The sequence below is a fragment of the Lipophrys pholis genome (assembly GCF_963383615.2).
Source record: "Lipophrys pholis genome assembly, chromosome: 2".
Classification (NCBI taxonomy): domain Eukaryota; kingdom Metazoa; phylum Chordata; class Actinopteri; order Blenniiformes; family Blenniidae; genus Lipophrys; species Lipophrys pholis.
Window position 1 is genome coordinate 27,796,552 of NC_137636.1, and position 20,210 is coordinate 27,816,761.

At 42.8% G+C, this 20,210-nt stretch overlaps 1 protein-coding gene across 3 annotated transcripts in view; it reads left to right on the forward strand.

Annotated features, from left to right (window-relative positions):
• Positions 1-19,509, forward strand: part of LOC308106527 (RNA polymerase II elongation factor ELL-like) — a 28,926-nt gene extending 9,417 nt beyond the window's left edge. The window contains exons 3-13 of one of the 3 annotated variants that reach the window (XR_013935155.1): positions 9,339-9,466; positions 10,479-10,642; positions 12,080-12,324; positions 13,674-13,798; positions 14,290-14,392; positions 14,971-15,457; positions 15,979-16,030; positions 16,357-16,528; positions 16,617-16,661; positions 18,246-18,478; positions 18,581-19,509. Coding sequence is in view for 2 of the 3 variants with exons in the window: in XM_080458332.1 (XP_080314458.1) it covers positions 3,124-3,189; positions 9,339-9,466; positions 10,479-10,642; positions 12,080-12,324; positions 13,674-13,798; positions 14,290-14,392; positions 14,971-15,457; positions 15,979-16,030; positions 16,357-16,528; positions 16,617-16,661; positions 18,246-18,356 (1,698 nt within the window). In the remaining variant the exon portion in view is untranslated. Of the gene's footprint in view, positions 1-3,123; positions 3,190-9,338; positions 9,467-10,478; positions 10,643-12,079; positions 12,325-13,673; positions 13,799-14,289; positions 14,393-14,970; positions 15,458-15,978; positions 16,031-16,356; positions 16,529-16,616; positions 16,662-18,245 lie in introns of all 3 variants that reach the window. The other 2 variants (XM_080458332.1, XM_080458333.1) reach the window with 2 other exon arrangements.
• Positions 19,510-20,210: the final 701 nt, after the last annotated feature.

A 20,210-nucleotide genomic window follows, 5' to 3' on the forward strand; every position in this document is an offset into this window, starting at 1 on the left:
TGCAACAGCTGGAAACTTGTGACTGCACACGGCGTAGCCTGGCTCCATAAATTATTAATTGTTATCTCATTGGAAGGATGATCGGAGGAAGTGTCCTCCGATGACCTGCTCTCTGAGTGGAGGATTTGTAATGCTGCTTCCAATAAGCATGCCATCCAAGTTGCACCACGGCTGCAGTTCTTCCTGCTGTTCCTGAACTCGCAAACATCCCAGCACACAAAATGAATGCTGGTTTACCCAAAACATAAGTCAGGGTAAACTTTCAATATTGTTTTGGGTTTTTTTTTTTCAAAAAGAGTCACAGTAACGTTGTGAGCTTTACTTTGGCGTGCCTCTTCAAATGGCTTCAGTCCAGCTTGTACCGCATTCCAGCTGTATCTGAATATGGAATGGCGTCTCTTCCTTAGAAGAAGCGGCTTGTAGCGTTCCAGACGGTCGCAACTCAGAAAACCAGGATGAGCCCATATTGTTTCTTCTCTCTCTTTTGGGGTATAAATAAAAACTTTACACCCCAAAAAATAAGGAACAGTAAGCAGAGGGAAAAGTTGAAGACAAAGAAAAGAATTTTGTGTTTAGTAGATCATTTCTCTGCTGTAACAATTCTTCTTGCCGTTAAATCTGATTCAGTCGCAAAGCCTGTTTCTGCAAACTTGGCACAGTTTAAAAAGGAACTCATTCGGCTTTTCAATGGATTTATTGCGAAGAGGCACTCTAAAAACAAACTGTGTACGATTTTGTTTGTGCAGTGTTTGCGGTTAACAAATGCAAGTCATTTAAATTGTTAAAATACAAATTCAAGAAAAAAGTATTTTAATGTGTCTTGTTGAGACGTTGCCTCAGGCCCCGTTTACACGACAACGAATTTGAGTGTATCCGCAAAACGTTCTTCACTTTTGGGGGGTCCGTTTACGCGGCACCAGTTTGCGGATGCACTGTATCCGCGAAGTTTTTAATCCGGCTCCCAAGGTAGAAAGATTCTTTCACGGCGCAAATCCCTCCTGCAGAGACTGCCGGAGGCGACAGAGCCTGTTACTGCGCATGTTCATCTCTCCCCCTCCTTCCTGCTCATCCAGCTGTAAACAAACATGGCGGCCGCGTAGTGGTACGACTCGTGGTACGACTCGTGGTACGACTCGTGGTACGACTCGTGGTCAGTATTCTAGTTTTATCGCCCAGATCAGTTGTTTAATAGTTGAGACTCACCCCTGATATCATCCGATGCTCATCAGTCCATGCGGATGTCGGGTGTTCTCCATTTTCTTCACGTTTATAGTGTCTTGTTCTCTGCACACGTCTGCGTAGTTTCATTACAAAATCAAGCAACAGCGCCCTCCAGTGGCCCGGCATACTAACTACATCGTTGTCTCTGTGTCCGCTGCTGCAGTGTAAACGCACTCCTTTTATTTAGCGGATTAGGTGTTGTCACGTGAAACGTTGTCGTGTAAACAGGGCCTTAGTCGAGTAGAGGCGAGGCGAGTAGAATAGGGGGTGAGTAGGAACTAGTGGAAAAACGCCTTTAGTTTAGTTTTCACGATGGCTGTGTATCTTATCATGGCTTCAAAACAGTTTCAATGTTGATTTTGCAGCATTTGAAGCTTTTCAACTTATTTGTATCGACTCTGCTTCAATGTTGCCTGTTCTTGTGAATGAGACAACTCACAAAATACATTTACGAAGAGCATCCATATCTAGCAATGTTGCAATAAGCCGGAACGCTACACCATGTTCTTTTGCATAGAAGTGATGTAATTGTAGGTTAGGTTGCTTTTTGGTTACCTCAGCATATCACATTTATATTGTCGATATTTCTATTGAAACTATTTCTCTGGAGGTTTTGCTGTGAGCAGCAGTACTTCTCATTGTTTATTTAAAATACCCTTACGGCATCACTACTTTATTGATGTAAAGGAGACTCTGTAAGGTGCCAACTGCACATGTTGCGTTGGCCATAACTTCCTCTCACTCGTCGCTTTGATTCGGTGTCGTCTGAACAACTTTATTGCTTAGATTTGCATGTAAAGTAGTTGATTTTCTGTTGGATCCAGTCCTGGATACCTCTGGCTCATTTTGGCCCCGAGAGTCACTCAAACTCCAGTTTACAACAAAACATAAACTCTTATTTAATAGAGCTCCGACTCCCAGCTGTGCCTCTGGTCTCTCAGTTAATTTGGACTTTCCCAATCATTTAGACTCATTGAGACGAGTAACATCTGTATATAAACTTTTTTTATGTGTCATAAAGTAGTTGCTGAGATAACAAAGCTTTAAAATTGATCACTGTTTATGCCACGAGTACAACTAAGAGATGATTAAAAGTCCAGTCTCATCCACAGATAGACACCCAGTGTTGACCTGTTACCCACGGCCCAGCTTCGCTCCGTTTCCATTATAACAGAAGATCTTTCAGGGGGTGAAAACCACCTCCAGCCACATTGAGCCGCTCCGGACCGTCAGAGCTCAGCTGTACAGAGTTAGCATGAATTCCAGTGTTGAAAGCCTGCATGTGAAAACATGTGCAGCGGGCTGATAAGAAAATGGAGCCAACGTCTGTGTTCCTCTTTTGCACACTCGTGTCAAAATATCTGAGGTGATCTGAGGTCACCTCTTAAAGACGGCACGGCCACGGCGCGCAACCTAAAGGAGCAGCATTCAGGATCCATTCATTTATCCTTCATCAGTGTTTATTATCATCATAGAAACCAATTGAGGCAATAAACAGTCAAATAACAGCTTGTCTCCAAGGAAAAAAAAATAAGCCTGAGGAATAAAGGAGCACAATGTGCAGTCGCATTTACACACATATCCACACTAAAAGCAATTAGATTAGGTTTTTTTGGGGGGGTTTTTTGTACATTGAATTTCTTTATACATATATGATAAAGTTGATAGTCTGTGCAGGTATATAACCGAATGTGTTTAAAAAACATTTCACGTGTGATGAAACTGGCTAAATAATAATAAGAAAAGTTAGATGAATGTAATTTAAAACGTATTTCTAAATATGCATTTTTAAAATGTATTACAACAACATACATGATGGTTGCAGGTCTATATAGAAGGTCTGTCTCTGTGTAAAAGCCTCTTAACCAGCCCTCCTCCAATAACTGTTTTTATCACCATCAGCTGCGAACAACAAAACCATTCCTCAAGAAGTCCGGCGTCAACCAAACTTTACGAGCCAGCATAGGAGTGAGTACATGCTCTGAGTGATCTTTGAGTTAATGTGAATTTAACTCTCGACGTGTAAAAGTTGGTCTTAACCCTGAGGACTCGTCCTCCCGCTCTTAAAGCTCTCCTACAGACTAAAGCAAAGCAAATCTGTGCTTCAGTCAGAACTTTGCTCTAATTTAGCTTTGGGATTCTTTGAAAAACCACAGCAGTGTTTCACTACACTGCTGCCATAACCAACCAATCACAATGAAAACGGCAGTTGCGTGACGGAATGATGGTTGTTTCTGTTTCTGTGAAATCATTGTTGGTGGCTCATTTTTTCGATTAGTTTCGGTCCCACTGAGGAACAGCAGCTAAATGCTTCCCTGTGTTGACCGGTTAACAGTTTTTACTGCCGTGTGTGAGGCAGATGGTGTGCTGTGCCTTTTGTAGAGATTTTTTATGCAGCAATTGAATCATATACAAAATTGTGTTGTTGATGTTGTCGTCAATAGACTCCTCAGACGTCTGTGATAGTTGGTTATTGTTCTCAAAAAGAAAACACAGATGAAGCATCAATGCAATTATGGACAGAAAAGGCACAGGAATATGTAAAACATTGTATAAAAAGTTCTGGTCTGCTTTGCCTCTTGCTGAGGAGTGAATCCAAAGGGAGCATCGTGGCCCAGATAGTGTGAACAAACTCAGCTCAGAGTTCAGCAGAAAGCTAAAAACACAAAGATAAGTGGTTCTCTATTGTCCCAAATAATCCACTCATCCACTAATGTCACCCAGCAGATATACATCTGCAGGTCAAGTTGAAGCCTGTGCCGCTGCGCCGCTTCACTACTGTGACACTCCGGGGGAGAATCTAGACCAGGGGTGGGGAACGTTTTTCCTATCGAGGGCCGTTTCGATTTTCATACCATCCCTCAGGGGCCAGGGAAGCAGCTCACAACATATTTTTGTGGCCTTTCTAACTTAACTGCAATAACCATTAATATAACCATTAATTTGTTAATTCATGTTTTAGCCAATTGAGTGGAAACAGGAAGTTTTCTTTTAAAAGCAGTTTGAAAACAGCTCAGATGTCATTTTCCGAGTGATTTGAAGCTGATGTGAAAATAAACAAATACTGCCCTCTAAAATGTCATATCAGAGTGCTTTAAAATAATTTTAGGTACATTATAAGGTTCTCTACTGTCAATCTGGGGTGGAAAAAAAGAAGCTTACTTATTGTCAAAGGAGTGGTTAGTGGTGTTCTATCAGGAACCTGAAACCTCTCTCCAAAGGTCTGGAGGAGGTTTTCACATTCATCAGCATATTCAGATGTCACAGCTGGCTTCTGTTCTTGCAGAGTGCGAAAGCGCAGAGTGATTTCCTTTTCCAGTTGCACTTGCCACAGCTTTAGTTTACCTTCAAATGATTTCGCATTTGAAAACAGAGAACCGAGTAGCAGGTTCGGACCTTGGAGCTTGAGATTCAGCTCTGAAAGGTGCTTGGAAATGTCCGCCATGAAGGCCAAATCACACAGCCACTTGCTGCCACTCAGTTCCACAACTGGTTCCCCCTTCATCTCCATGAACTGCTTTACCTCTTCCCTCAAGTTGTAGAACCGTGCAAGCATATAGACACGACTTCGCCATCACACCTCACAATGGTAAATTAGAGCTCCATACTCCGACTCCAGCTCACCCAGTAGCTCCCTAAACTGGCGACTACTCAGTCCTTTGCTTTTGATGAAGTTTATGGTGGAAACAACAACTTTCATCACAGTATTGAGCTTCAAGGAGTGTGCAGACAAGCTCTCTTGGTGTATTATGATACAGTGTAAAAAAACAAGTCACTTGGATCCAGACTGAGGCGACTCATTTCTTTTCTGACCAATGCAGTCAATTCTTTTTGAGCGCCGACCACAGCTGGGGCTTCGTCTGTCGCCAGGCCTCTCAGCTTGTGGAACTGCAGGTCAAATTTGTTCATGGCCAAAACAACTTGTTCAAACAGATCTTCACCTTTCGTAGTCTCATGTATGGCGTGCAATGAGAGTAGTTCCTCTCTAATTTCAAAGTCGGCAGTAATCTCCTGCAGCATCCTTCAAGGATTTTTCAATGTCTTGAGCCATGTCAGTGATCCGATCTGAGACGGTTCGCCGAGACAAACTGACACTTTGAAAGAGCTTCATTTTCTTCTGGCGCGAGCAGCTCCACAGCGGCAACTAGACATCTCCTTAACAAATTCACCGTCAGAATGAGGTTTCAGCTTCTTAGCGATTAGCTGACTCATCACAAAGCTCGCCTGTGCCACATTGTCCTGGTCCCTTCGTGGTTTGGATAAAACTGCTTGCTGGCCACTCAAACTCTGTCGTAGAGCTGCTACTTTATCCTCCCGCCTTTGTCCTTGAAAGACATCCAATTTAGCATGTTTAGTGCTATAATGGCGCTCAATGTTCACCTTTTTCATCACGGCCAGCATGTCTCCACACACCAGGCACATGGCTTTGCCTCTTACTTCCACAAAGAAAAAATCATTAGTCCATTTTCTTGGAAAGAGCGACACGCCACATCAACTTTTCTTTTTGTAGCAGCCGTGCTCCGTTGATGCTGTTCTCCTCTCGTTGACACCTGTCAATCACTGAAGACACGACGCGTGACATTTACCCTGATGTTGTGTTCAAGACCTTGATCATGGCCCAGAAAGACCGACACCAGCCCCGACGGGCGTTTGACAAAGAATCTTTCCTGAATTACTTTTTTGTGGGTTTACTTTTGGATTGCCTCGCAATACCAAACTGTCCCCCAAAAAAACTGTAAAAGAAATTTCCCATACAAAGCAGATGGGAGAGGCACTTCATGGAGGAGATCAACGGAGATCAGTGTCTGTTGCCATGGAGACACTTCCTGCTCAGTGTTTCACACAGTGACATAGCTGGGAGCTACCAAGTTAGCATCGAAATGAGCTAACGGCTGTCATGCTAGCAATGCTAACTCAGCTCCACAAACAAATTTGGCATTGGCGAAGGTCTGCGCTCTAAGGCACATAATCTTTTCCCATTTTACAGCCTTATAGCTAATTTTAGAAACATAAACCGTCTGATGTGCATTGTCACAGATCACCACAAACACCCAGGTTCGCCATATGCAAAGCGTGAGCTGGGTTTTGTAGGATTGACGGCGTGAGACCGGAGCCGTGGAGCTGAGGGACACCGGAGGACAGAGCAGAGGAAATCCCCGTGATAACCAAGCTTTAAGCTGCTTCAGACCCCAGGAAGACGGCACAGCCACCAGCAGCATGAAGAATAGGGCCTGGTCTAAAGCTGAGTGCCATCAGGCAGGAGAGAATACTTGTGATGACAGCGTGAATCTCTGCTGCGCACCGACTTTCTCATTCGGAGCTTCAAATTACCCGCACCGCCTTCACTGTAACTCATGACCTTCCGGCATTGAGCTGGCGTTCACTCCCTCATGTGTCTCTGTAAAGTTGATGTTGTCGCTTTCAGTGCAGGGCTGCAAAGTTCCCGTAAAACCAAACTGAAGCAACAGTGAAGCATGCAACAGTTCAACATTCATAGACCTGCAATTACATCTTTTTTTCCAGCGGTCAAATCAGCATCGATCGTAACTTTTTATCCCCCCTGGTTCTCTCTCTCTTTTTTTTCTTCTTCTTCCCAATCTGTTATTGTATGCGTGCGCGAGTGTGTGAGTGTGTGTGTGTTGGTCTGCCCTGGAGGCTGCAGCCTTGGCTCTGCTGCTCCACTGAGTCTGCCAGGAGATCTCATGGATGCCTCAGTGGAGAGGGCTCTTACAAACACTGCTTACCCAAGGAGATTTATTTAAAGTTGCAGAGCGGCATGAAGTCTCCATTGAGATCCTCTGTGATTGTATATGTGCGTGTGAGGCGTGCACGTGTGGTCCGTGGTATTTACTCGTGCACAGCTGTCGAAACGGTATCTAAGCACGATAAAAACAGAGAGTGGTGTCTGGTCTTTTCACTGTCCTTAAGGGGGAAAAGCTCATAATGTCACTTTAGTGGAGTATGCCTCCACAGCTCATATGTTATAGGATACTCTGGGAGCTTTATGCACCGACTGTTCTGTTTGTTCTCAATATCCTCGAGACTTCCCTCCATGTCGGCGATCAGATCACGCATGTAATTTCCTCCTATATTCTGACATTCTGACTCATTCATGTGTCATCCCGATTCTCTTTGCTATTCTCAGCATAAGTGAGGCACCGTTCGTCACTGAGTGACACAAAAGTGGGAATCGTACACGTCGCTACTTGAAATTACTCGCACCCATCGTTATGCTCAGTGTACTTAGGATGTGGTTCAATGAATGTTTGGATACAAACAACATTAATGTGAGAACAATAAAGGAATGGAAGGAGCACAGGGAGCTTGTTGTTTACAAAGAATGCAAAGAAATGAGTAAATTACAGAAGAGCATTATTTTTGTGGCTTTTATAATTCGTATTGGTTGGTCGGTTTGTCATGCGTTGGTTTATGATGGCAGGTTAATAAGATTTATGAGCCGTTGTTAGACGTGTCAGGATCCCTGGTCGACATTAAACCTGCATTGTCTAAATATAGGAAACCTGTTCCATCGTTATTAATCTCTTGTTCTTGTGTTATATGATGGCAGTTCATCTCTGTAAATGTAAAAGCCTTCTCATATTCAGACTGATGGAGAGACAAAAGCGGAGTTATCTGGTTTGTCCTACAACCCAGTTTGATCACTATCATTTCCTCCCCCCAAAAAACAAAAATCCTATTTTAGAATATTTCCAGGAAGGTAAAGCCTGTCTTTTATTGGAGGCAAAATGGTAAAACAATTTTTCTAAGTTCACTCTTAGTGAGGAAAGTTTTATATCTGGCCACCTTGTTCTTGTCTCATTAGCAATAACTGATATACGTATGTTTATAGTTACTCAACACATATTTTTATGTCATTAGTATGCTATTATAATGATTATTATGATTTTTTATTTATCTAATTTTATGGAGACATTCAGTGAGAATTTCAGCCTATTTGGAGACTTTTTTTATACTTCGTTGCAAAAATAGTTTGGTGAGTTTTACACTTTACAACAGATTATCACATAGAAATATCGTTTAGTTCTATTGTTGCGATTTACTCTCGACTAATGAGTTAGACACCCATAATCTAAGCATTTAATCCAGGCCCTCAATATCCTGTGACATCTGTCAGTTCATGAAAGTTACTGATTCCTCTTTTTCCTCTGCATCCTCGTTACCATGTTTTTCCTCCAGGGATGAAAATGTGGAAGTCATAGCCAGATGATCCGTCCTAAAACTGAGCTTTTAATCAAAGATGCATTCCATTAAACAGTGTGCTCCCATTGAATGCAATAAGCAATGATATGGACAAGCAACTTTAGAGTTAACTGTCACTTTGAGGGCTTGTGATCCAGGCTCATCAGTCTCTTCTTTGCAGCAGCCTGTTAACTTGTGAAAATAGAAAGCTCACAGATTTATATTGATTGCAAAACCTTTGTCTGTAGTGCCAAATACAATGCTGCCAAGGACACTGGGGCATCCAAAGTTTGCTCTCAATTCTGCTGAGTAGATAATTGCTTTCCTCTGCAACAAGTTGACAGGTTACGGATAACAAAAAAGTGCTTAAACTCTTTAAAAATTATTAAAATGATCAGCTGGTACTCGGCCATTGGCAAACCTGATCTATGACTTTGTGTTGAGACCAACAGGAAAGAAAATCACTTTGAGAACAGTAAAAAGAGACAAAAACAACTAAATTTCTTTTGTTTGTGTAGCTTTTTCAGGTTGATCAGCTTTTTAATTATTTGTTTAAGTTAAGGATGTCCAAATCTGATGTGAATGAGCATGAAGGCCGCCGTTGTCTCATCACTTTAAATGATTAAAAATGATCAAATAACATCTGATAATAGCTCCTCATTTATTTCATGTTACGGCAAGCCTTTGGTGAGCAAACTGTCTTCTTCTCAGAGCAAATGAGTTCTGCTCTTTACAGAGAATAAACCATGAGTTAAATAGAGGAATTACAAGTTGTCTTTGTTTGTTTGTAGGCAAAAGCACAACTTATTAGAGCAAAGGGCAGGGTGGGTGTAGAAGCTGAGCTTCAGCTGTGATTGGCCCACGAGCCAGATGTTGGACATCATTGGCCTAATTGTGTTTCTTTTAACCCACAACAGTACATCAAGATCCCGGCTCCCACTTCAGAGTCGCCCTCTGCTCTTCGCGTCTTCTCCTTCTACTTATCCAGCGACAGCAAAGACCAGCCACAAGCCAGCTTCGACTGCATCCATCAGTATGTTTCAAGGTACGGAGTTCACTTTGTTCATGGGGAGTAACTCAGGAGTTTCACATCAAGCTCTACTTTCTTCAACAACTTTCTTTACAGAAAGTGTTTCATCTGCTCTGTCCGTTGTGATGTGTTTGACCCCAGCTGACATCGTTTCCTCATCTTCGCAGCTTCGTAGTCACATTGTCTTAAAAACGTGATCCCTCAGTTCTCTGTGGTCGTGTATCTGGAGTCGAAGTCGGCCTGCAGCCTGCTGTACACAGGCACCACGGGGCAGTTGTAATTTCCTGTATATTTCTGGGCTGAGCCTCTCATTACGGAGACCTGTGAGCCTTATTTATGGAGTGGATATGCTTGGAAACTGAGGGTTACGCTCTGCTGCTGCCTCTCGCTGCCAGATGGCTAATTGTGGTCTGAACTTTAACTAGTTTTGGTCCCAGTCAGTTCCTGCAGCCAAGAGAAACGGCATGACAAGTGTGGACAACAACCGTGTTCTCCCTGTGTCCACATTTGTTCTGATATTGAGGGGATCAGGAGTCTCATATGTGACTACAACAAAAACAACTATTGGTTAAGGAGAAAAGGATTATTTATTTATATGTCAGAAAAGGGAATTTGGCAGCACAGTAAATCCCTGTTGTATTTACAGCATCAGTGTTGACCAGGTTCATGTATTAAACTTTCTGACTTTAGCCTAAGATGATCTTTATATTGCAAGCATGCTGGCAGGAGCCAAGGTAATCCTGGTGCTTTTCCACAGCCTCTGTCCTGCTTTCAACCAGGATCTCTGGCTTCCTCACATGGAGCTGGCTGCAGCGCTATATCTATCCTGTGACATAACGTTCTGTAACCATAGACCTGACTGAGCCAGCTTCTACCACAAAGCCACTTTATGCTGCGTGGAGCGTATTCTGTAATGCTGCTTAAAAAAAAAAAAAAAAAAAGCTTCCGGTCCCGTGTGTTTACGGTGTTTACTGTATAGCCAGCAGGAAGCCGAGCTCTGCAGTAGCTGTGTTTTTCTGCTCTGCAGCGACCGCCGCGAGCAGCTGGAAGTTCAAGGCAGCATCCAGGACAAGATCACCGTGTGTGCCACCGACGACTCGTACCAGATGACCCGCGAGAGGATGTCTCAGGTGGAGAAGGACAGCTGGAGCCGCTCGGCCATCGAGATCAAACCCGGAGACACACAGACAAGTAAGATTAGAGAAGACGGAGGAACGGGATCAGGGGGCGATACAGCTGCAGATTCTTGTGTTGAAGGCCCAAACGGCTCCGTGTCCTGGAGAGGGACCAGCAAACTGGATGTGGATATAATGAAGTCATTAAAACACAAAAACAGAAATGTAACTGAGCCAGTAAAAGTAATGTGAATATTTGAAAGATATTGCTCCATCCATTGCTATAAACCAGGTTTCTCCCTGTTGTGATCTGTAATGAAACCAGATGTGCAGGTTAAAGTTTTGTTGTACAAATAAGACCGAACTGTAACTCTTCTGTCTCCAGTCTTCATATATTCTACCATTTTATGACTTTTTGATTTTCAGTTTCGCTTTCTTTTGAAGTCTGTGCCGACCTTATGGACGCTTAGCTTTGTTCAAAACCCGAACCATCCGACTGTAAACTATCATTTCAGAAGAGTTTAGACAACATGAAGCTCAATGCCAGGCTGCTTCATGTATAAAGACGGGCTGGTGTTGTCGCCCAAACAAAGTTGGTGAAATGAAATGTTTCCTTTTGAAAAGTGTCTCCGGTCGCGATCGCATCATTTCCTGCAAAACTTCTCTGGAAGTTTTGTTCCATGTCTCTAAAGACATAGCTGTCATGTTGCTCCTTACAAAACTGCAGAGCATAGTTACACAATTAATGCCTTTTTTTTTTTTTTTGAAATCTTAATCATCGGAGATACTTCACAGCATATTAATAATATGACAGGATGAACTTCTCCTCCAACCTTTGCTGTGGTTATGGAATATTTTACTCTGGCCCATTTCTACACCCCTTTGTCAGTGCCGGAGCTCCGGGGAGACTCAGACTCTGGGTACTTTGGACCAAATTTAGACTCTGTGGATTGTGTAACATCAGCTCTTAATGTGAAGATGACATGGCAACATATATGCCCCAAGGGAGGCGTTTAATAACCACGCTCTAGATCCCACTTCCAGCCTCCGGAGGTGCTCATAAACACTGCCGACGTTATAAAACGCGCCTAATGAGAACACGTCCGACACCATAATCATGACATAACTCTGAGTATTTTCAGCAGGATTGATGGCCAGCAGTGAAGTGATGATGAAGCAAGGTGTTATCTCTTGGCAGAGCATACTTCTGGAGTTGAGCAGAAAGCTTTCTTTTCCTGTAGCGCTCCCCCACTCCGACCTTCAAAGCACAGATTAACCTGTAATGGGATTAACAGAGAGCGAGAGCGAGCGGGCGAGAGAGGGAGAGAGGGAGGCATGCTATCCATAGTTAACAGCTGATGGATGTCATTTTGTTTTTACTTGAAACGGATCACACTTGTGTGGAGAGTTTTGAAATCGGTCTGCTGTCGGTCACATGGTCTGACACTGTTTCATTTACATTTGATCCATTCAGATGTGTTTGATTGATTTTACATTCCTGTTCTGTTTGTAGATAAATGTGTCAAGTACCTGAAGAGGCCCGCTCCTCTCTCCGCCGTGGACAGCAGCTTCTATAAGCAGTCCGTCAACAGCCGGAGAAACGGCGGTTCATCGGCCGCAAGCCAGAAGCCCCTGAAGGAGCGCATCGTCCACCTGCTGGCCCTCAAACCGTACAGAAAGCCAGAGCTGCTGCTGTGGCTGGAAAGGGAGAAAGCTGGCCCCAAGGACAAGGCCTGGCTGGGCGCCATTCTAGATGAGGTACTTAAACAACGTGTCTGCACTTATTGTACAAACAGTAAATCTGCAATGAAGCGTGAAGCGTCGTGTGCTTCCTCGTGTATCTTGACGTGATGGGAGGAACAGGTCGCCGGTCGGGAAGGATGAAGAGGCTACTTCCACACACGGCCACTGTTTGAGTGTTTCTGAGAAAGAAACTCCAACGAAGGGCGATATAAGTAAACACAATAATGCAACTCAAGAATGTAGCGCGTGCCCGACATTCAAAAGGAATAACTGCTTTCAGTGTGTTCAGGAATGAGGGAAAGGGGAGAAACTCATTCCAAGAACCAACTTCCTCGAAACCCATTGCAAATAATACTACGATTATGTTTTAAGCTGCTTGGAATAAAGAAAGATCAGGACATCTTCGCCAGCAGACATAGAATCTTTTGCTGAAAAGAAACCGGGGCATTCGTGCTTTAATTCAAGTTGTGCTCTAGTTTAGAACAGTTTACTTTGCGTGACACTCCTGTATACGTTTCCATCTTTGTTTGTGCCGTTTGTCGTCTCTGTGTTTTTATAGGCCTCCTGCTTGTGGACGTGTGTGCATGCATGTGGTTTTTGTGTGAGCAATTGGGTCACTGCTGTAATTGTCTGTGCAGTGATTGCTTGCAGTCGAGTGGGCTGCTCTGATTAAAGTCACTGTGAGGAAGAGAGTCCGAGACTTTCTGAGGGGAATTTAGATTTTCACTCATGTTGACGGGCCACTTCAAACAAGGTCGCTGACGTTTCTGAGCTGCTGACTCGGTACTTCAACCAGCGTTGGTTTGTTTTCATTCTGATGGCACCAGTTTGACCAAACCACTGGACCATCACTTAGTTGTTGCATGTATAAGTTTTATTTAAAACAAATATATTTGTATCTGTCTGAGGCCCCCCGTGGTTCAATCTGAGCTGTTTTAGAGTTCATGACCTTTGCTTTGACAACCTCCAGGCCAACACTGTTAAAGTGTAGGAGGACATTCACACATTTTTTCTCTCAGCAATTTTAACTTTCCGTACTCTTAAGTCATGATATCCCAGTGTTTATAAGCTCATCCATTTTTGTTTATGAAAGCACAGGTCATATCCGTAGTCTTTTAATCTGCTATGCTACATTTTTTAAATTATTTTTAAATTATTACATTACTTTGTGGCCCCCACATTTATTTTTAAACATTAATGTCAAGGACCTTGATGTGGTTCTGTATTCTGAGTTTATCTCGTTCATATTTACAAACACTGGCCAAATTGAATCCACTGTGTATCCTGTGTTGTAGATTTGACTGTGACTGGCTGTGTGGTCAATTGCACAATAAAAGTTTGTCACTTTCTGCCCGAATTCTCAGGTGGCAAAGGTCAATCCCAAAGACAACAGCTACTTGTTGCGAGACGACTTTTACAAGCATGTGCAGAAGGACTGGCCAGGCTACAACGAGGAGGAGCGGCAGCTCATCAGCAGGCTGCTGACCAGGTCAGTCTGGAGCCAAAACTCTTAAAACTAAGAACATAAATTCTCATTCTAAACTCTGTTTACTTGTTAGGAGTGTCTTTACTTCTCGATGTGTTGATTGTCGGCACGTAGCAGTGGTGACGATCGCTGCCACAAACGAGAAAACAGGCTGGTCGTAACTCTGAATATAACATAGAAGTAATTGGACTTGAATACTTTATTTTTCACTTGATTGTTTCTCACACCCGTCAGTCTGCTTTTATTTTTCCACTTGTCAGCATGTTTTAGCTTTCCAAACTTTTTTTTTTTTTTTTTTAACGAGCACTAATGAAAAGCAGAGCTTGTTTGTACCTGCTGCTCGAAAAAAAAATCGTTTTTTATTGTCATGCTCCGCTCGAGGCGTAAATCCACAAGAGTTTAAAGTGACACCCGTTTAAAAAGTGAATATTTCTGAATCCCTGGTGGACGGACTGCGTGGCTCACTGGCTGTGCTCTCTCTCTGTGTCGAACAGAAAGTTGCAGACGCATCTCAATAAGCAGTCAACGAATCTTCAAGCAAACTTGTCAGTACTGAAGACCTCGGAGGACCAGAGCTTATCAAAAAACCCCACAGTGGTAAATCACTTTTTGCTGTTAATGTTTGAATGTGTAAAAAAAAACAAAAAAAAAACTGCTCTGTTTAGAATTTATCAGTTTAGATATGTGTATGTGTGCATTTCACTTTGAAATGGGCCTCATAGTTTCTAGTTTGGCATTCTTGCCCGACAGCAAGACTATCCCCGGTTCGATTTGGATCGGGGGCCTTTTTTCTGGGGAGCTTTCATGTTTTTCCTGTGCGTGAGTTTCCTCGGGGCACTCCGGTTTCCTCTTGCAGTCTAAAGAAAGCGTTTCAGATGAATGAATGTCCCTGGACTGCCTGCAGTTCTGGACGTGAGTGCGTGTGTCTCCTGTCATAGATGGACTTGGGCTCCAGTGTTGGCATGAAAGATGGAGGAACTGAAGTGAGTTAAACAGTATTTTTGTGTGCGAGTTTGACATGAACCCAGAGGAAACCCACGTATGCTCAGAGAGAACATGCAATCACACAGAAAGGCCCCCAACACCAGACGTGAACCGGTTATATTCTTGCTTTTAGGCGAGGCTGAGGTTGAGCAGTTTTGTTTTTTTGACTCTTAATTCCTTCTTCGCTTCAGAAACGCCCCGTGCCTTCTGACTCGCTGGAGAGTCTCGCGTTCAAGAGACAAAAAGTCACAGACCAACAGCTTCAACAGCAACCCGCTGGAAACGGACCCTGGAACAATAAGGGAGGACACTCTATTGCAGCCTCCACCCCCAATCCCAGTTTTCACACAAAGACTGAATTTCAAAGGACAAGTAATCATCCGGAGGACCAGAATCCCTTGCTGGGAGGACAGGGTGGCTTTAGCCCGTTGCACAAACTGTCCAGCAGCTCTGCCAGGCCCGTGTCAGAGAGCAGGGAGCCAGAGGCCAGAGTCAACGGCCTCCAGCCTTCCCAACGCGACGCCGACTGCGGCCGGGAGCAGCTCGCCAACAGCCAGCACAGAAAAAAGAAGTCTAAAAAGCACAAAGACAAGGAGCGGGAGAGGTTGAAAGGTGACCTGGACACTGACTGGATCAAGACCAGTCCTGATCTCAAACAAAACCCCGACAAGCTCGACAGTAAGTTTTTAAAAAAAAGATGTTTTGAAGTATTTTCTTGTTTTCTACCACATAATTGTCTTTTGTGGGTCATTTTGACTCCCGTGTCATGTTTTTCACCGTCACATTGCACTTGAGGGACATGCGTTTGTGGACAGGCGTCCATATAGTTTTTTTTTTCCCATAACGACAACAGACGACCAGCTGTGACTGTTAGAGACTGATTACCTGAAATCCCTCTTGGTGCTTCAGTACAGTATCATCTCCTAAACATGGCCGTGTTTGCTCCCTGGAGCTCGCCCTCCTGAGTCCTCGCCGTGTTATGTGGTTGGCTGAGTCAACAACAGCTGGAGCGGAGCGCCGGGGCCCTGAGCTCTGTGGTCTCCTGGCGTCCACAGCCTTTAACCGGTCTGCGCTGTGGCGGGCAGCAGCAAAACAAAAACATGTTGCCCAACTTTCAGACAGTTGTAAAGCCTCACGTGGATTAGTGTGTTGATTTTACTCTCGGGCTTAAAGTCATTCCTGTCATGTTTTTGTTGCAGATCTTGACATCACGAATGCTGTGGCGTCTGAGGAGAAGCCGGATTATGTGCTGTGAGTGTAAACATGCAGTTTTGGATATTTAAGCTTGATGCCAGAAAGATTCAGTGATAAAACCCTCTGCTTATTTAGACTTTGTCACTACAGCCAGTCCTACATATTACAGTCATATGCTGCCTCCATGTGTTTGAAAGTAGTACTACACAGGAAGAAAATTCTCCTGTAGACAAACTAACAAAAAAAAAACAACATAAATTGTAACTTTTAAATCTGTTAAAGATTAAAACTGTTTTTATTATTGCATTTTTGTTGTTGTTGTTGTTGCATTGTAATCTTTTCAAACACACACTGAATGTGTTTGCCTCCATGTCTCGATGCAGCGCGTACGGCTCCGTAAAAAGTCTGGAGCAGCGTGAGAGGTACCTGAAGGACTTCCATGCGGAGTACGATGAGTACAAAGACCTCCACTCCCGGATCGCTACCATCACTCGCATGTTTGTCCAGCTGGAGTCTAAGATCAAGAGCCTGTCCCCCGGGAGCCCAGAGTACAAGGTATGGACGTCCTGATCCGACCTCCCTCTCATGCGGTACTGTATGATTCTGGATGGCAAAATGATTCTTTTGTTTTTTTACTATTCAGATAATGGAAGACCAAATACTAGAAAAGTACAACAAGTATCGAAAGGTAAGACGGATTCAATAGCTTATAGCTGTATTTAGATATATGAGTTAGTTTCATGTCAGAATGAATGTTGTTTGGGTGTTTGATATTCTTGTCACATGGCACAAATAAGATTCAATTCAGAGGTTTCTTTTATTTCTAATGCTTAAGAATGAAATCATGCTGATCTATTGATCTTCCACTGGCCTGTACATCTTTACCCAGAGAGTTTTAAAACGAATTACACTGAGATTTAACAAAGCAAACCATGAATGTTTGTAGCACAGAGGTGGGCTCTGAATAAACGCCCACCTCCTTCAGATCGACTGGAAACCGTGTGTCTTAGTTAGGATGACAGATTGACTTCAGTCGATTGTGACGACATAGTTGATTATTTCAGGAGCTCCACAACTAAAGCAAGTAAAGCGGCTGCATGCACCAAGACCAAGCGGTTGCAAACGTGTTGGAATGGATTTAAAATCAGCTGCTATTCACTCCTTTGTAGGACACTCATTGAAACCCTTGAAAAATTCCAACTCCTCAATGTTGAAACTATAAAGTCGGATTAGATAAACACAGATACAATGAAGCCTGCTGAACAGTGTTGAACCGACAAATATCACCATTTCTAACTTTAAAAAAGATTTAAACTTCAAAGATGTCAACATAGTTTTCTGCAAGACACTATTGATTCCCTTTGTTCTAGTATTTATTATGGTGTTGGCATCCTAGAACAATACCCTATATAGGATTTACTGGCAAGTTTGGACCTATGCTACTTTGTGGGAGTTGAGTGACATGAGAATGAGTTCTTCTTGTGCTCAAAACAGGTTTTCCTGCAATCCACACACCAGTCTGTTTGGTTTATTAATGAGCAAAGTCTGTTTCATTTACATTTAGATGTAAATGCGGCTGGCCTAAAGCAAGTATTTAAGACTGAGGGTGTTGGAGATAAAGTCCTGAACATGAGCCGGCTCGGTCTTGAGTTTTTATTCAAAGTTTGATCTGATAAGAGACTCGGACTGCAAAGGAAACCACAAGTATTGTGATTATCGATTGAACCAAAAGGTCAAATTGCTAGTATTGAATTCTAAACTACAGTAATTAAATAATTGAACAAAAACTCTAACAAATAGTGGCAGGAAATATCTGTGGGTCGGGGAGGGATGACATTCTGACCATGTTTTCTTCCTTTTTTTTTGTTTGTGGGAGTAGATTGTAAAATTACCATAAAGTTTTGATTCAAAACTTTGTTGGTGACTAAAAGAAGCTTGAATCAGACACCATAAGTGTAAAAACAGTTATAAACTATTCATAACGGTTAACAGTTTGATCTGAGGATTGGATGAACATTCATGAAAAACCGACATTGAAGCGTAAATGACTGCTGAGACGGCCTGAGAACAGAGGTGCAGCATTGGAGTTGTGGCGGACTGGACGGTGTGATGTGGTTCCGGCTCTGAGAGCCTGCAGCTCATCCGTCCACACTTTATATTAATGTGAGAAAAGTTTTGCTTCGTGGTCTCCCACTGTGCCCTTATGATCATCTGTAATACCTTCTATCACTGCGTCTATTTAAAGTTGTGACTTTCTCTTCTCTCTTCACAGAAGTTCCCAGGATACCGGGAAGAGAAGAAACGCTGCGAGTATCTCCACGAGAAACTGGCGTACATCAAACAACGCGTCGTAGACTATGATGTTTCCACGGCTCCCTTGTAGCACTGAGTCGTTTTTTTGTTTTCTTTTTATATTACAAGGAAACTCTTTCTCTCAAGTGTCAGACAAAGCGTTTTTACACCAGCTTCTGGATGCACTGGCAGACGGCCACCCAGACTGATGCTGTGAGCATTAATCGTGTCAAATCTATAGCAGGTTTCACTCTGGATATACTAAGCCACTTTTGTTTTGAAGTTATCTTTTTTTTATTTTTTTTTTTTTTTAAGAGGTTTCTGATCGTCCAAAGGAGAAGGCCTGAATGCATAGTGGTAGCTGTAAGAAGATGTGCGTGCTTCTACTTGCCAAGACAGATGAGTCTTCACAGCTTCCAGAGTCCGTCTCTGCCATTGTGTTGGAAATATGTCAAGAACAGCAGCGAGTGGGTTTTTGATTCTCAACACTTCAAACATTCCGCCATGCGGCTTCTTCCTTTTATGATTCATGAAGACCCCAAGAGATGCGAGAGTGGACTTTCTTTTCGATTCCATATCAAAGTTTTTCTCATCAATAATCAATGTTTGAAGCGGCCCGGGAAAATTTCATCTCGCGTTCAAACTTGGTGACTTATTACGCAAATATGGTGAGAGAATGTCTCGTTTCCACTACAGTCGCCTTCAAAATGTGAGGCAAGACGAGTTTAAAGCTGCGGCGGCATCAAGATTTGATCAGAATCTATGGGAGGAGTTTATTTTGTATTGGAGAGAAGTTAATCGTCCAACAAAGACCGTTTAGAAGCTCCCACTCTTTTACTTAATTCATCAATGGAGCATATGAGCTTACGTCCTCGATTGGGGTTGTTATGAACAAGCTGGATCGAAAGAGTAAATGTAATAGTTAATTAAGTGGTTGAAGATGTTCAGACGTTCACCCAGAACCTTCTGAGATGCGCCTTCTCCCAAATGCACTTATGTGTATTTCTAGTATTTATTAACCACATCCCTCGTTGATTTGAAGTGGACCAAAACCTTTCAATAATGTTTCTCAAGCAGAGAGACTCAAGTATTCTAACCCACTGGAAAAAAAAAGTGTCTTTATTGCATAAAACTACTGATGTATTTATTTTTTAAGAGATTTCCCCTCCGGCTTTCCTCGGCTTGTAGCATTCAGTCCTGTCAGATATGGAGTGTTTGTATACGGGGAGAGGCTGTGAGCAGACAAAAAAAAGAAAAAAAGGTATCATAATATATTCTGTGTTTTGGTTTTGTCGGGGCGCAGGTGTAGAGATCCTCGGGGGTAAAAGTTGCATTCGAGGCCTTTGAATATGAACAGATTCATGTTGTAGCGTGAGGTGAAAGGTCACGGCAGCACGTGTTCACATGTTCACTAATGTAGACGGCCAAAGTTGGTACCAGACACAAAGTATGCTGGTACGTTGTTATGACATTGTGTATATATATCTATATATATATATATATATTTTTTTTTTTTTTTTTTTTTTGGTTGTTTGTTTTTTTTAATTTATACTACATGGTAATCCTCCTGAGAGTTTGGGAAGTCCTCCTAAACTTTTTTTAAAGTGAGTGGCTTCAGGCTCGGCCCTCCGCAGTTTGATGTCAGGAAGCGCCAACTTTGTCTCCATTTCAGCTAATTGTAATATCTGTGCGCTCCATAACTTTCCAGGATGGTTTTATAGCTTCAGTTTCCACTGACTAATCGGAGCCCATGCAGAATGTGACCGTTGCATTTTTGTATTTTTGTACTGAATGTGGTCACACAGTCAACGACATAGAAGCCTTAAGAGTACACTTTCATGAGGATAAATCTTCAAACTGCCAATTTTAAGGAATCATAACCACCACCTCTCTTTCTGCCTTATATCCCAGCTAACTGTGATATTTCAAACCATTTCAATGATGC